At 40.2% G+C, this 12201-nt stretch overlaps 1 protein-coding gene across 5 annotated transcripts in view; it reads left to right on the top strand.

The window, feature by feature from the left end:
- The window catches only part of RUNX2 (RUNX family transcription factor 2), a 221621-nt gene that overhangs the window by 107330 nt on the left and 102090 nt on the right, over window positions 1-12201 (top strand). For all 5 annotated transcript variants that reach the window (XM_032299789.1, XM_032299786.1, XM_032299785.1 and 2 more), the window contains exon 5: window positions 2762-2866. In XM_032299789.1, the coding sequence (XP_032155680.1) occupies window positions 2762-2866 (105 nt within the window). The remainder of the gene's footprint in view (window positions 1-2761; window positions 2867-12201) is intronic.

Below are 12201 nucleotides of genomic sequence, written 5' to 3' on the forward strand. Positions count from 1 at the left end.
ATATTTGGCTTTTGTTCCTACATGTGGTGTCTCCCTCAGTTTAGGGGAAACATAGATGACTTTTCATATCTTAAGTAAGTTGTAAAGGTCTAAAGTAGAACTATTCCCAAAACTGATTTCAATAAATTTAGGGACAATCTCCTTTTTTCTCTCTCTCTCCTTTTCTTTAAATTGAGACAGAGTCTCACTCTGCGCCCAGGCTGGAGTGCAGTGGCACAATCTTGGCTCACAGCAATCTTCACCTCCTAGGTTCAAGTGATTTTCATGCCTCAGCCTCCTGAGTAGCTGGGACCATAGGCGTGTACCACCACACCCAGCTAAGTTTTGTATTTTTAGTAGAGACAGGGTTTCATCACATTGGCCAGGTTGGTGTCGAACTCCTGACCTCAGATGATCCACCCACCTCCACCTCCCCTGGTCCTGGGATTACAGACAGGAGCCACGGCGCCTGGCTGACAATCTTTCTAGCAGGTTATATTTAGAGACATTCAGGATACTTCAGATCTCTATACATCCTTGATTTATTAAGATGAGTGCCATAGATGAAAACTGACTCTGAAACACAGCCATGGGAGCCACTGTTAAAAAGGCAATCCTGGCAGTCCATAAACCACTAATCTGACCCAAAATGGCACTTTAAAATGTTTTAGTGTAAATTAACTTTCAATCTAGAGATTCAGCTGTTTCATTTTCTGCAATCTTTCCATTGTTTTCAGGTTCTAACTTGGACCTCGTGGCTTCCTATTCAAGTTTCTGGTCTCTTTTTCTGTAGACTTTTTAGTTTTCTGTAACTAGTTTAAACTCCTGGCTGGTTTATTCTTCTGGTTAGTCTTAATGTTTATAATAAAGCCTCTCTTTGCTAACCAATTATAAATAATTTAAATTTATGTAATATCCAATATAGTCGATAAAATATGATATTTCAACGACTCTTTCGATGCAGTCTTTGAAAAGACTGCATCACCCTGAGATATTGCATTAATCCATTTATACTTACTGTTTCTTGGGCACATAGACCTGATTGGGACACATCTAGAAATAAATTACTTGTTAATTTTTTCAAGTGGCAAGTGATCAAGCCACTTAAGGAAGTGGCCAAGTGACAGACTATTTTAAAAAAAAGAGCATTAATTTTAGGGTCTGAAAAATGAGGTTCAGATCCTCATTTTTCCCATTTATTAGTTGTGTGAACTGGGGGAAATTACTAAGTCTCTTGGGGCTTCAGCCTTCTTATTTGTGAAATGGGGGCGAGAAATCTAAGAGGGGAGGATTAAATGAGATAATGTTTATGAAGTGGCACTTAATACGATTCTAATTGTTATTCACCTTTCCCTATTCAAACTGCGTCCACCCCATTCCTGGTTTTTCTTTCCTGTTTTATTCCCCTTGGCCATGAAAAAGTATAGCCAAGGAGACCTAAAACTATTTATACTCAGTAACAAATGATGTGTGTCTTAAACAGATTTTAGGAACTTAAATGGTCTAGGTTGAAAAGAAAACCCATTCACTAGACTTGACAGCCAAAGACCTGTTCTACATTAAGCCTTATATATAACCTGTTCCATATTAAGCTTTGAAAAGACTGCATTAAACTTTGCCTTGGTACATATTGTCAAAGATTTGTGTTTTGGTTTAATACTCTCAGTGTTCAGTAAAGGGCAAAAGAATCTCTGACCAAAAAAATAAAGCAAAACAAAATGAGCTTTTTAAAGGTCTGTTACAGGAGCAGACTAAATGAGTACTCTGGCCTGAGATTGCTGAATGTTTTATTGAGTCACTGTTTTACGCCCACCTCTTCCTGTCTTGTAACAGTTTGCAGTTTTGACTATCTGACATGATTAACCGTTGCAAATCTAACTGATTACAACTGTTAGTGAGTCTGTGCAACAGAGAATGGTATCTTCTTCTGGAGAAAGAAGACATCCAAATCTGCTGCTCAACTTTTCCCTGTCTTTTTTTCCCTTCTTACTCATCGCTTTTAGCTCATTATTTTGAAGCATCCGATGTAATATTTCAGTGAAGCACACCTTCTGCTAAAAGCAAAATTTGTGTTTATATTGAGAGATGTCATGTTCATTTAGCAAAACGTAAGTCACTGTCAGGGAGTTATTTCAAGATGTAACGGCAGGGCTGTATGTTAGAGGAGGGGTAGGCAGGGAGGAGAAAATCTTTGTTCCAGTAATGATGAAATCATCATACCACAGGCACATTAAGGCCAGGACAGGAGACACTGGCTCCTGTTAAAATGATTCCCATAAGAACTTGCCTCTTTTATCTTCTTATTGTAGTGCAGCTAAGCAAATGAAATGCTAAAGCCATTTGAAGTAAATAACATAATCAACAATGATTTACTATTGTTCTCTCATGAGGTCATGACCTAGCCCTAAATAAAGACTTCTAAAATTGTCTGTGCTTGGACATGTTCCTGATGTTGGAGAAAACTGAAAGAAAAAGAACCTTCCTCAAGTGGACCAGGGTTTTTGTTTTCATTACAACTGTTGCTACTGAGGAGCTTTTTTGGAATTCAAGTCTTCCTGTGTAGTACTGCAATGAGGGCAATGATCTTGACACTAAGCAAGTTTGGAAATGTCCTCAAGTGGCCATCGGAGGGTTTCCAGTTTAGAAGAAGGAGTCCTGACTCTTGTCTTAGTGTCATTGCCTCCCTAGAGATGCTTATGCAGTTTGGAAATCTATGTTGCTGTGTAATCATCAGTATTGTCTTTTAATATTCACTATATATTTTCCCCTTTTCTATCTGCAGGCAAGAGTTTCACCTTGACCATAACCGTCTTCACAAATCCTCCCCAAGTAGCTACCTATCACAGAGCAATTAAAGTTACAGTGGATGGACCTCGGGAACCCAGAAGTAAGTACTCCCCTCTTTATTGAAAATGGTAATAACGTTTCCAGAGACCCTGTGAGGCATTTATTCCAAATGAGTTAGTGTTACTCTCATGTCCATTGTGTCTTTGCAGAGTTTGCTATCTGCATTTTTTATTTTTATTTATTTATTTTTTTAAGTGAGGGACAGTTAGTCAAACTTCAGAGTTCGTAGAAAATAAAATTACGGTTTTAACGTTTGCCACATAATTGCTAAGGCCTCCGTAGCTTTGGGAAATGAGTGAATAATTATTCAGTTGGTGTTAACTATTTGCTAAGAAATTCTTCTCATTTAGTGAACATAATAGGGCATAATAGACCCAAGAGAGCTGAGGAAGAAAACAGTAAACTTAAAAATCTTGAGCTTAGTCAAAAAGCATTTGCATGTGTTTCCCATGGCCTAAGAATGTGTTTTAGCTTTTTAACTCGCCCACTCAATTCCCTTTATGAAAAGCACACTGCTTAATTACAAAGAATTTATTTGCAAATGATAACTTGCTTGATTGTTACAACACTGTTGTTTGGTCATGCTCTAGTAATTGTTATAGGTAGTTTTCTTTTAACAGATAGAGTCAAACAACCTTTAAATCCATCTTGGTTTCTTTGTCTGTCTGGACATCCAGAAGGTTTCACCAGCAATCAGTTTCAGGTAGAGCACATAATCTCTTTGGGCCAATATGTATGTTCCTTCTAAATCTAAATTGAATGAGGTTTACTTCCCCCACCCCCACCAAAAAACTAATTTGAACAAACTCAGCATAGCGGTATTTATTTAGAGATTAAAGACTATTTAATATATAAACCATGAACAATTCTGTGCCAATGGAAATATCATATAGAACTCTGCCTTTGCTGAGTGAATATATTGGAATCCTAAACACTGCATTTAGGGAGTTTAATTTGGTGTGTGGTGGAGGCATAGCTGGCAGGAGTACTTGTTCTATAACGACCAACCTGCCCAGACCATGAGAGTGGCAAGTCTTTTCTTCCCCTAAAATGAGAGAAAAGGTCTCATAAAGTTTTGTCTCTACCCAAGTAGCATACCTTCCTAGCAGTGGGAACATATGGTGGCTCCTGTCCTTTTTGCTGCTGTCTCTTTTCACAAAGGCTGACTGCTTGCCTGAACTAGGGAGGTTTCCTGCCTCAAAAGCAAGTCTTTGAGGTTTTTGTTTTCTTCTGCTTTCATGTGTATGGCATTCTTCCAGGTTCATAATGTTGAGTCAGTGCTGGCCCTGTCTGTTCGGTTTGGGAATGTCCTGTTAGGTGATTGCTGTACACATGTGTGTAAGCCCCAAGTCTCTAGTCCTAAGGGCTAGTGGTTATGCAGTGCAGGTGAATAGAACAGAGCAGAGCAGCTTTGCCTGGGTTGGGGCTTTGCCTGCCTTTTCTGGATGGCTATAAGTTGCGGATGATGCCTTACGATGGAAGATACCCTCTAACTTTTGGTCAGACTAGCCCCTGAATTCCTGAAAAGGCAGGACGTCCATTTTAGTCATGCACAAAGCAGGATACTTGGTTTTTGACATGTAGCACCACTAATGCTTATCTTTTAAAGATGTTTCCTGCTGATCTCAGCTGTTTTTCTCAGTTCTTGGAAAAATGGTGTGTGTGTGTGTGTGTGTGTGTGTGTGTGTGCGCGCGCGCGCGTGAGAGAGAGAGAGAGAGTGTTTGTGTGTATACATGCACACAAGAGTTGATGCTCAAAAGTTGATGGTTGAAAGAGGAAACAGGGAAGTATAGGTGCTGCCTTGTTCTGAACAATACAACCATAAGTGAGAAGGCAGGGGTAGCTTTGGGAAAGTCACTTCTGTTTCAAGTGTGGATAGCAGTACCTCATTGCAGAGAGGTTTTTGGCCAAATTAGTCAATAGACTCACTGCCTTGTAAAGGCAGAGAAGTGCTCTGAAAGCAATGAGAGTTAGGAGTAGAGGGGCCAGGTGGTATATGTGGGAGCTGAGTGCAGGCTTTGGGTGGTGCCCAGGGTGGGCGGTGGAAGCAGATACAGATCTGGAAGTGGTAGACCACCTGCCCTGGATAAGCCTGAGTAACATGTCTTATGAACTGAAAATATCTGTGAAAATGTTGGGTCGTTTTCCCCATATCATGAGGTGACTTCACAAAGTCAGTGTCTGGAGAGGAGAGGTCTGCTTGCAGCAACAGCTGAATCCTACAACCTGGACTCTGCTGGATTATTTGTTTCCTCCCTGCTCTTGGCCATCCTGGGCATTGAATATTTGTAGCATATCACTCTTCTCAATATTGTTCTTTAATTTTGACACTCCCAGGTGTTGGAAATGCACAAGGTTTCCAATTTTCTTAAACAGTGAGTACAATAGGAGTTTGATTCGTTGGTGCATCTAATGTTAAATGGGAGATCCTCTAGAACACAAATCGGCAAACATTTTCTGTAGTTTGCCAGACAGCAAATCCTTTAGAGTCTGGGGGCCGTATGGTGGTCTCTCTTACCAGCACTCAACTCTGCCATTGTAGCTCAAAAGCAGCAAGCAAATACATAAATTCATAGTCATGGCTACACAGGTTGAGTATTCCTTATCCAAAACGTTTGGGACCAGAGATGTTTTGAATTTCAATTAAAAAAAAATTTGGAATATTTGCATATATAATGAGATATCTTGGGGATGAGAGCCAATCTAAACATTCATGTATGTTTCATATACACCTTGTGCACATAGCTTGAAGATAATTTTATACAATATTTAAGTAATTTTGTGCATGAAACAAAGTTTGTGTTATGTACTTATGTGTGGAATTTTCCACTTGTGGCATCATGTTGGTACTCAAAAACTTTCAGATTTTGGAGCATTTCGGATTTGCAGATTAGGGATACTCAACGTGTATTCCACTAACATTTTACTTATAAAAACAAGTGGTGGGCCAAATTGTAGTTTATCAAGCCTTGCTTATTCAAAGTGGCTTGTTTTATTGATCCTTAACAGAGAAGGGCTTTAGTAAAAGCCCTTTCCTGCGGGGGTGGGGGGTAGGGAAACAATTTATAGAATTGTTTAGCCTCCTCTACCCCCAAATTATAATTCCTTAATTAGCGGTTATTAGTCATAAAAGTAGTATACTTCTGTTTATTACTTATAGTGGTTTGAAGGAGTTGAGGATTTTGTACTATTGGTTCTTGATGGAATTTTACTCCTTCCTCTAAAGATCTGAATATATATTGAAAAGGCTGCTTCTGGTAGCTCAGCTGTTTGAACAAGGACAAGTTCTGGGTTAACTTGATTGGGTCGTTATGCCAGACTGCTTGGATCGAAATCCCAACTCCACTACTTATTAACTGTATGGAGGTAGGCAAATTACCTAACTTCTCTTTGCCTTGGGTTTCTCATGTTTTTAAGTGAGAATGATAATAATACCTTCCTCATCAGTTGCTGCAAGAATGTTAAATGTTTTATTGTATGTAAAATGGGTAGCACAGTGACTGTCACGTAGTAAGTGTTCATTAAGTGTCAGCTATTATTACATCAATTTCTTCAGTGTCAGAGGTTTGCTGTAGAGTTTTGCTTATGGTAGGCTTCTAGAAAACAGAAACCAGCTATACATTCTCTCCTCTGGTATATTACTTTATTCCCCCTGCAGATGGCTTTACTAATTTTGCTCATTGGTAAATGACACTAATAAGTATAGTAAATTGTGCCTGAGCAGATATTCATGCTGCCCAGGGAAAGCTGTGCACAATTAATGATAAATTTAATTTGTTTGCAACAAAGTCCAAGAGCGGATGCTATGGTACTAGTACCCCACTCTGAGGCCTTGCCTATCAACACATCTGCCAAGACTTGCTTTTCACTCAAAAATCCGAAAGGTTTCATCCTCCTGTGTTTTCTGTCTCTGGCAGCTGAACCAGTGCTGTCACATCACAAACAACTTCTTTTCTTAATATACACATCTGGCGTTGGCAGTTGGACTAACTTCATAAGAGCACATGATCATCACTCATTACAAGATTAAAAAGTACCCTATGGCATCATTGATGTTTTTTAACTTTGATCTTTTGCAGTTGTGATTCATCTCGGTTATAAAACTTCCCTTTAAAGGAACATAGCCGATGACTTATTAGAACCTTCATCTTAAGTAGCGTAAACATGAAAATGGTGCACATCTTAACAAAATGCCATTTATTTTCTTTGCCAGCTTATCATTTTAAGACATGACATCATACTTAAGATCCCAAATTTGTAAGTCTTGTGTTTAGGCAAGGCATTTTGACCTTCTGTTGGCAAGCTAGCGCTGAAGAACAACTTTCAGCCAGAGAAGTGGTGTAGCAGGAGCAGCAATAGTAATGCATTTAGATACCTAACTCTTTTAAACATCAGTTTCTATTAGGATCCCTTGTTCCCATCTGTGCACTTGGTTACAACTCCAGTCTGATTTAAATAATTTCTACAGGAATGTGAAACTTGGTTAGCAACATCACATTCTATAGGAGTGGTTCAGAGTTAGGGAGGGGGACTGATGGAAAAAGGTATTATTCGTTGTGCAGAGGATGGAAAAAACAAAATCACCTTACACAGAATACTTCGGATTCTCTTGCTGTATTTTCAGTTTTCTATTGCTAAATAACAAACTATCTTCAAATACAATGGCTTAAAATAATACGCAGTTTATTATTTTCCGTGATTTTGTGGGTTGATTGGGGTTCATTTGGATGGTTTTTCTATTGGTCAGGCTTGGGGTCCATCAGCTAGCTGCAGTCAGATGGTGGCTGGTGCTGAAACATCCCGGATGCTTCATTTATGTGTCTGATGCTTTGGTGGAATGGCTGGATGGTTGAGCTCGGCTGGAGTTATAGTTGTGAGTCACTACACTCAGGGGTGTTGGGCCTTCTTAAGGATTAGGCTCACAACTGGCATGAATTGCTTCCTCTGCATTCTATTGGTAAAGCAAGACACAGGTGCAGCCTGGATTTAAGGGAATAAACCCCCAATGGTATGAATGTTGGGGGTTGTGGTTCATTGGAACACCAATGTCGTCAACTTACATAAGTGCTTAGCTGGCAGTTGTCACAACAGGAGAAATAATTTTTTCTAGGTGCTATCTTGTGTAAGGACTCTTGGCTTTTTCAATCTAGGGGACATTCAAAGAAAGTGACTCTAAGTTTACTAGTCTAATGGTAGCGTCATTCTGAATTGAACAAATTTGGTAAATATCAGATGAATTAGTGGTGGGTATTCCCTTGTGGTGCTTGGTATTGGCAGATCAGCACTCAAATGAGAAGAACATTAAGTGTTTGAACACAGAGAAGTATGAGCCTTACCTGGCAACATGACAAGTCTTTGTCAGAAATACCTTATGAATCCTCAGATGGTTAAGATTAGAATTTTATCTATTTATTTAAAAAATTTTTTTTCAAAATGGAATGGTACGATCTCAATCTTGGCCCACTGCAACCTCCATCTCCCAAGTTCAAGCTATTCTCCTGCCTCAGCCTCTCAAATAGCTGAAATTACAGGTGCATACCACCACACCTGGCTAATTTTTGTATTTTTAGTAGAGACTGGATTTTGCCATATTGGCCAGCTGGTCTCGAACTCCTGACTTCAGATGATCTGCCTGACTTAGCCTCCCAAAGTGCTGGGATTACAGGTGTGAGCAACCATGCCCAGCCACGATTAGAGGATTTATACTTTATATCATCTAACTTTGAAATTCTTGCTTGCTGCCACCCTTGCAAACCTACTGCCTGATACATGTGAGTGGGTTTCTAAAAATTTTTGTGGTATTGCATCTCAGGTAAGTAAACTATATTTACTCTCAAGGAGAGACCAAAGCTGTGAACTGTGTACTTCCTGCCAGGGCACTAGCAGTCACCACTGATCAGCCAGCCACCTGTCTCAACCTGGGAGAAAGGAGAAGCTCTGCCTTTTTTCCTCCAGTGATCTTGCTCCTTTCTTGCTGGCTCAGAGTACATTGCTGCAACATTTCTCTACTTGGATCTGTGTGTGACCTTCAGTAAGGTTCTGGTGCTTACTTAGGTGAATGAGAAGTTATCTGGAAGCATAGGGCACTGTTGGTATTTCTAGCCTTGCCTAGTATTCTGCTTCACTCAGCTTGTTCGGCTTAGGTTCTGCAGCTAAACTATTTTCTTTTCCTGTTTGCTCATTCTCACCTGTGCCCAATTCATCAACAAATCTGTAATTGTTTAGAGAAGTTTCATTTCTCCATATTTTTGAGGCATGTCCCATTGCAGAAGTTTTACCTTAACAAACTTGAGTTAACAGACTTAACAAAACAGGTGGTCCAGGCAAGACATCATCTCATTTTTCTCATGCAGTTCCACCTAGTTCTGAGACTGCTTTCCAACCTGGAGGTGGAGAGAGTGGAGGGGCTGACGTTTTCTCTTCCTCATTCCAGCTGATGTCAGTGGCACCTTTCTCTCTCTCTCTCTCTCTTTTTTTTTTTTGAGTTGGAGTCTCAGTTTGTTGCCAGGCTGGAGTGCAGTGGCATGATCTCAGCTCACTGCAACCTCCGCCTTCTGGGTTCAAGCGGCTCTTCTGCCTTAGCTTCACAAGTAGCTGAGAGTACAGGCGTGTACCACCACGCCGGGCTAACTTTGTATTTTTAATAGAGACGTGGTTTCACCATGTTGGCCAGGATGGTTTCGATCTTTTGACCTTGTGATCCACCACCTCAGCCTCCCAAAGTGCTGGAATTATAGGATTGAACCACTGCACCCGGCCAGCTCTCTTTTATTATCTATTACTTTTCATCCTAGTTGGGTGAAGGGATAGGCTTTTTATGCCAAAGACCGGCCCGTGTTCTTTGCTTATTTACCAAAGGAGGATGCTTTTTTTTTTTTTTTCTGAGATGGAGTCTTGCTCTGTCTTTCAGGCTGGAGTACAGTCGTGGGATCTCGGTTCACTGCAACCTCTGCCTCCCTGGTTCAAGTGATTCTCTGGCCTCAGGCTCCTGAGTAGCTGGGATTATAGGCATATGCTACCACACTTGGCTAATTTTTTGTATTTTTAGTAGAGACAGGATTTCCCCATGTTGACCAGGCTGGGCTCAAACTCCTGACCTCGTGATTTGCCCGCCTCGGCCCCCCAAAGTGCCGGAATTACAGGCATGAGCCACTGTGCCCTGCCCAGGAGGATGCTTATTTAGATATTGGTTACGTGCGAAAGAAGGTGGGGGGACACGTAAAATGTGTTGGATAGAGGGACAGCAGATAAATTTTTGAACGTTATTTGATTCTTCCCGGACACAGTTTTTGCATTCACACCCCTGCTGTCTGTGAAGACAATTTGAAAAACCTTGATAGGCTTTGAGCCATGCTCCAGATGCCACAGGCCTGGGTTTTAGTCCCTAGTGCAAAGCATTAGTAGAGAAGCCCTTAACTTCCTGACTTTCAGACTTTCCCCTGGGTTCTTCACTGTCTCTGAAGTGCCCAAAGAATAGAATTTATGGGTAAATGCCATGTTTTGATATTTACAAGTTGGCAAATACAAGCAGCAATTTGATTGTCATAGATATTCATCACTTGGCTACTAGGATATAAAACATTGTTGAAAATCTTTTACTTAAGAGATTAATAACAGTAAAAAACTCCACTGTTCTCTGTTTTCCCTTCTTCAAGAAGGATGGGGGGCGGGGGGACGGGTCAGAAGCACTGGTGGAGGTTATGTCTGGTGGTTGGTGGAATGTGCTCTCGAGAAGACCAGTTTTAAATATCTTTCAGTCCTTTTTTTTTCTTTTTTTTTGTTGACTGGCTGTCAGGAGCTGGGAATATAGCCAAGAAGGAAATGACACATCGAGAGGCATTTTGTGTTGTGCAACATTCTGTGGAACTGATGCAAGGATATATGGCCTGTTTACACATTCCTTTGCTCGCAGACTGCATGGCAGTAATTTAATTCAGCAGCACATGGCATGCTGCAGCAAGGAGCTACGGCCTTAACATCCTTTCATGGCAAATTATCACAGCCGTTAAAACATGCTCATGTCCCTCCTTTGCACTCTTCCCTGGCTTCCCAGCTATGAATGTGCGTTCTCATTGTATTGGACTTGTGTTAACAAGGCACTGCAGCTTTCACAGCAAGAGCACATTTTCCACATGTGTATGTTCCAGTAGATATGTTTATTTCTAACTAAATATAGCATGGCAAGTTTTCAAGTGATATGTGTCCTAAAAACGGATACATGCTTGATCCAAATGTGTCAGTAGTTTGTATCTTGGTGTAAGTCAGAAATCATTCATTCTGAAAAGTGTTAGGGACTTGAGACAAAGAGGTTTTCTTCCTTCCCCTCCTTTTTTTTCCGTCTCATTTATTTTTTATAAAAATGACTTTTTCTTCTCAAGAAAGATAATTTCTGATAGATCACTGAAATACTCCGTTCACGTCTATTTTGTTTGTGCCATGACAATTTCTTCCAGGAAGACTAGACCAGTGAACAGGCTATTTTTAAAAATAGCAGGGAAAGAAAGATTTCTTGTATTGCTTTTCCTATTCTACTTGCCCTTACCTAGCATTTTTTATAGGATACATTTATGATGTCAACTGAAGTACATCTTTGGGCACATAAAATCTTAAAAGTTTTTATTTAGGCAGGTATAAAAAAATTGCTCTAGTTTTTCAAGTAACTTTTGGAAATTAAGAAAAGGCATACAAACCATTTAGGTCTAAAATAGTAATTCAAGATCCTATGTAACAGTTAAAATGAAAGACTGTGTTTGTAAGTAGCAAAGGAAGGGCTCCAGTTCTCAATTTCTCTGCTACTGTGCACTGGTGGTGAAAATGTTTTTCAGAAGACCAAAACCCTTCATTGAAATTTAGGATTAAGGCTTAAACCCAAGCACCCCTAGAAAAGGTAACTCAGACTTAAATTCTTATTAGAATAAAAACAAGTGATATAGACTCCTCTTTTGGGAAGTGGGTTTTGGAAGATAAGGGGAGAGTGGTTAGTGAAGTCTTGGGTACTAGAACGTAATCAGGGAGTGGCAGAGTGCAGCAGGCAGGACCTTTGCTGGCCTTGAGGACAGTAGTTGCCAACTTCAGACATCACAATTTTGCTGCAGGTCAGCTGTAGCAATCAGGACTCCTGATGCTTTTCAGTTCTAATATACTATTAAGAGTGCAAGATTTTGTTATTTAAAGGTAAGAGTTTTGGGATTCTGTATTTCCATATTTCTCTCTTTTGCGAATGTTTTCCTTTCAGAGTATCCCTTTTCTGTTGTTCTAGATACATGCTAGCTTTCCTACTCTACTGGTTTGCAGATGATCTTTTTTTTTTTTTTTTTTGGGTAGGGATTTGCTCTTTTTACCCAGGCTGGAGTGCAATGGCGCGATCTCGGCTC

This window comes from Sapajus apella, unplaced genomic scaffold (genome assembly GCF_009761245.1).
Source record: "Sapajus apella isolate SASKATOON/1434 unplaced genomic scaffold, GSC_monkey_1.0 scaffold41, whole genome shotgun sequence".
NCBI classification, from domain to species: domain Eukaryota; kingdom Metazoa; phylum Chordata; class Mammalia; order Primates; family Cebidae; genus Sapajus; species Sapajus apella.